The sequence below is a fragment of the Echinococcus granulosus genome (assembly GCF_000524195.1).
Source record: "Echinococcus granulosus chromosome Unknown EG_S00253, whole genome shotgun sequence".
Taxonomy (NCBI): domain Eukaryota; kingdom Metazoa; phylum Platyhelminthes; class Cestoda; order Cyclophyllidea; family Taeniidae; genus Echinococcus; species Echinococcus granulosus.
The window spans coordinates 24,019-28,084 of record NW_020170633.1 but is presented as its reverse complement, the minus strand read 5'-3'; the positions used below and the strand labels follow the sequence as shown (position 1 = coordinate 28,084).

General features: G+C 38.5%; 1 protein-coding gene across 1 annotated transcript; it reads left to right on the top strand. All coding sequences in view use genetic code 11, as the record gives it.

Annotated features, from left to right (window-relative positions):
• Window positions 1–254: 254 nt before the first annotated feature.
• Window positions 255–2,110, top strand: EGR_10692 (hypothetical protein; the record flags this gene model as incomplete). Its single annotated transcript, XM_024499941.1, has 2 exons — window positions 255–618; window positions 1,881–2,110. 2 exons carry the CDS (start codon window positions 255–257, stop codon window positions 2,108–2,110), a joined length of 594 nt encoding a protein of 197 aa, XP_024345643.1.
• Between the last annotated feature and the right edge of the window lie 1,956 nt (window positions 2,111–4,066).

Below are 4,066 nucleotides of genomic sequence, written 5' to 3'. Positions count from 1 at the left end.
TGTGTTCTGAGGTGTTTAGTTACTGAGTGCAGTGGTGAGAGTGATAAAGCGAAAAGGCTGCAATTTTGGGCAAGTCGGCTATACTAAAAAGTGGTACTTGGGACTTGGCGAAGTGGCTTTAGCGCTGTGTCACACACCTGGCACTCACCACTGCTTATGTGCGTGGCAGGACAGCCTCTCAGTACACTACTGTAATCCTAATTCCACTGCCATCTTGCGGCACATTCCTTACTCCAGCGAATTTCGCCGTTGAGATGGAGTATAAAACTACACCACCTTGTCCTCGTGGAGACAGTTGCAATTTGTTTACTGTCGGCAGCAGTGTCTCACAAGAGGTTGCTGGTAAGAATCTTGGACATGTTGTGTGCAAATGGAAAGATGGGCAAATAAATGTCAAGTCCTTGCAGTTTATGTTATACTCCTCCTTCATCGCTCTACCATCATTTGTGTTGAATGCGTCACACATATTTCTGTCAGATACGGTTGATACAGAAGCATGGATAGAAATGAATGGACTGAAATGGGATAAAATAGAGGCGACCCAGGTTATTCTCAGTGCTAGAAATATCACAATTTATTATTCAAAAGAGACAAATGAAATGGAGTGGCTACCCCGTGGTCGAGTCTGTGCAACGCATGAGTGGCTTTAACTGCTTTCCACGAATATGACGATGGTAAGGAGATGTGCTGAGCGGTATGCTGATGCGACCTAGATGGTGGAATAGGCTGGAACCATTAATCGCAGTTTGGTGACGCGTCACTTATTGCATATGGGCTATTCATGTCTCTAGGCTTTCAATGAGGCTCATTGTCCTCTTTGCCTCTGGTCAAGTCCAGGAAGAAACCAAAGGCAAAATAAATTTTTTTTTAAGTAAATCTTCTAACTAGACATCCTAATACCTATTATACATGACAATAATTTCAAGCCCGAATATTTTGGCTGAATTTAATTTAGTTTCGCAACTAATGCTTGTTTAGTAATATTCAAATATTTCACTTTTAATTTAGTTTTTGCTTAAATTTTTCTGGTCCAAAACATTGTTTGGATCAATTCTTTACCTATGAAGTATTTTGCATTGGCTAGTGCCATTGCCATATTTTTGTGGTCATTGAAATCAATTTGCGATTGGTCGTTTTCCCTTTCTCCTTGTACACGAACTCATCCTTTACAGTGATCCTATTTTGGACAGTCTTTCAAGAGACTCCCCGTTATTACTTATGCAAAGTGCTGCTCGACAATCTATGCAACCTCTATAAATGCCTGACCATTACAGTTAATTTTTTGTTAAAATAATATTCACCTGATTATTTTAACACCTTTTTTAATCAATTTCTACAAGAAGACCTACTTCTTTAAATTATCTTTACGGTCTTTTTGCCACACCTTAGGTCTATATTAATTGCCTTATGAGGTATGCGGCTGGAAAAATTGCACAACCGACTTTTCTTGCCAAGAGAAAATGTTTCATCTGCAATCAGTTTTAATGCCATTCTCCTTTTTTTCGCATTCATCTGTTGCTCTGGAAGTAGACGAGCAATGGTGATGGAATTTCCAGATCGGTATTACTTCAAGAGGAGCAAAACACTGTGAGGAGAGGAGCCCGTTGATTTCACGGTGGCACGATTTTGAGGGACAAACATAACTGGCACTGAGAAGCAGCCACTTTCAAAATTTTGTTGAGCACTACTAAGGAACTTACCATTCTCTTCCAGATCAACCAGACATCACTAAATACACTCAAATTCCTCCAATTTTTAGCCGTTTTAAGCAAAGATGTGCACCTTAATGTCGGTCAATTCGAGGCAATTACTCCAAAAATGGTTGCATATTAATTCAAAAATTAGCCTCCAATAAATCAAAATCTCATCTGAATTGAAAGTTGAACACAATATAGTTCTGATTGCCATATTTGTCGGCGGATTTGTCCAATGTCCAGAGTTTATATTTGTTTTGCTGAAATCCGTTGTTACCTATTTCGTTTCCCAAATCGACACCAATTTCCCTTTCGGTGCTGTTAATGCAAGTTTAAAGTGGAAGAATAGAAAGGTTATTAACAAAAAGATGTTTGCCTGTAGTACGGATAATGAATTAAAACTCAGCTATAAGTAGACAGGTGGAAGAGGGGCGGGCTTAAATGTCATTTTCCATTAGTCGTTAAAGTGATCTTCACGCTTGATAGAAAAAGTGCATTAGACACAACGTGGTATCCCAGATAGGCAAGCAGACAAATGGGCAATCGGTCGGCTTCGCTTTGTCCTCCTACACAAACCTCGCCTTTGAGCGTTCTTAATTTATGCAAATTTACTAAAGAACTCTCCTTCACGCCTTATGTAAGGTGTTCCTGCTCCACATTTCATACAACCTCAGTAAAGACCTTAATCATTAACGTTGTACTTCTTTGCGATAATATTCGATAGTTACTTCAGCAGGTTTGAAATTAACTTTTGTAAAAAAATTAATAATTTCCTTTTTTCAAAAAAAATCAAAACTTCAACTTTTCTTTACATTCATTTTGCCACAACTCAGCACTACAGTAATTGTCCTCTCAGGACTGTAACTGGGTAATTTGCATTATGAGGAAACCATTTTTTCACTGTTTCTCAAATTGATGAATCCCGAAGATTAAACTTTGTCTTAGGAAAAGAAACTTTTTCTATTAACCAATTCAGCAAAATACTGCCTCATTTCGAATTCATCTTTACCCCTCGAAACGGACGTGGAACAGCGACGGGATTGTCAGATGGGTAGGATTACAAGGGACGGAGGAGACACCGTTACGATGGGTAACTGTTAAAATCCTAGCGACACGCTATTGCGGAAAAGATATAACTAAAGTCGAATAGCAGTCACAAGCCAAATTTTGTTAAAAACTACTAAAAAACACGCTGTCTTATTCCAGACCTACTAGATATCAGTAAATACATTCCAATTTTCCAATTTCCAACCACCTTCAATGAACCTGGTCTATTTTACCACAATGCTTCTGATCAAAACATTCAAAGCCGCGTAAATTATGCTGGAAAAATAGGTTTTGATGGCTCAGAGGAACATAAAAAAAGAACACAACTTTAAATACATTTATCTGCAGCTGTTAAAAGGTCAACGTTTGGCATTTTGCCCCTTCCTACCAAGGGATGTGAGTTTTGAATGCAAAGATTTTGTCACCCATCCAGTATTCTTATTGGGTGGTGAATATATGTTAAGAAGGTGCCTAAATTTGTGTTATTAAGGTACCCTCTTGTCAGGAATTAATACCGGCAACCTGACAATGAGTTTAAAACCCCAGTCGCATTTTCAAGCATGGCAAGCAGCTGGGTTTATCATGAGGTGGTGGCGATTCATTTTTTTATCACTTCTTTTACACCGTCATTTAGCCAGAAACTACTTTTTTTCACTAGCAATTAATTCCCCTAACAACTTTGGCATCCACAAATACTAGTTAAATAATAGTGGTGACTTCCACCACTAAATGGCTTCTCGGGCTCCACAAAACTGGACATCGTTGAACAGCAAAAAAGAAAAGATAATCTTACCAAATCATTCCTTTAGTGCGTGAGTTTGAACGTCTCCTGTTTGTTAGTATAAATCCTCTCACTGGAGAACCTGTTTGACAGCGATTAATTTGGCGGACAAGATATATAATTGAGTATAAAAATATAAACAGCTTTGCGATATAAACATTGCCTTTGTGCAAAAGAGATTCCGGTGGCTTACATTAGTATCGTTTGTGGGTAACATGTAGCCACTTTAAGAGGGGACTTTAAGTGACTGAGGCTGTGATTCTCCTCTGCTCTTCCATTCCTAATCGCTCCATCGAATGCTAGATCCTGTAACAATGCTCAAACAGAATATTCACATTGATATACTTTGTAAAATTATCAGAACAATCATTTCCCAAACTAAAAAGGTACAAATAGGCAACTTATTGCTTTCGATATGATTACCAAATGCCAATGGCAGTGAAATTTGAAGGCTTTTATGCGTGCATCTTAGTGCAATGCTTTCGTTGTTTGTTCAATCCTTGTTTTTTGCAACAAAGTACTGGGGCCTCCGTTAGGTGGTCTG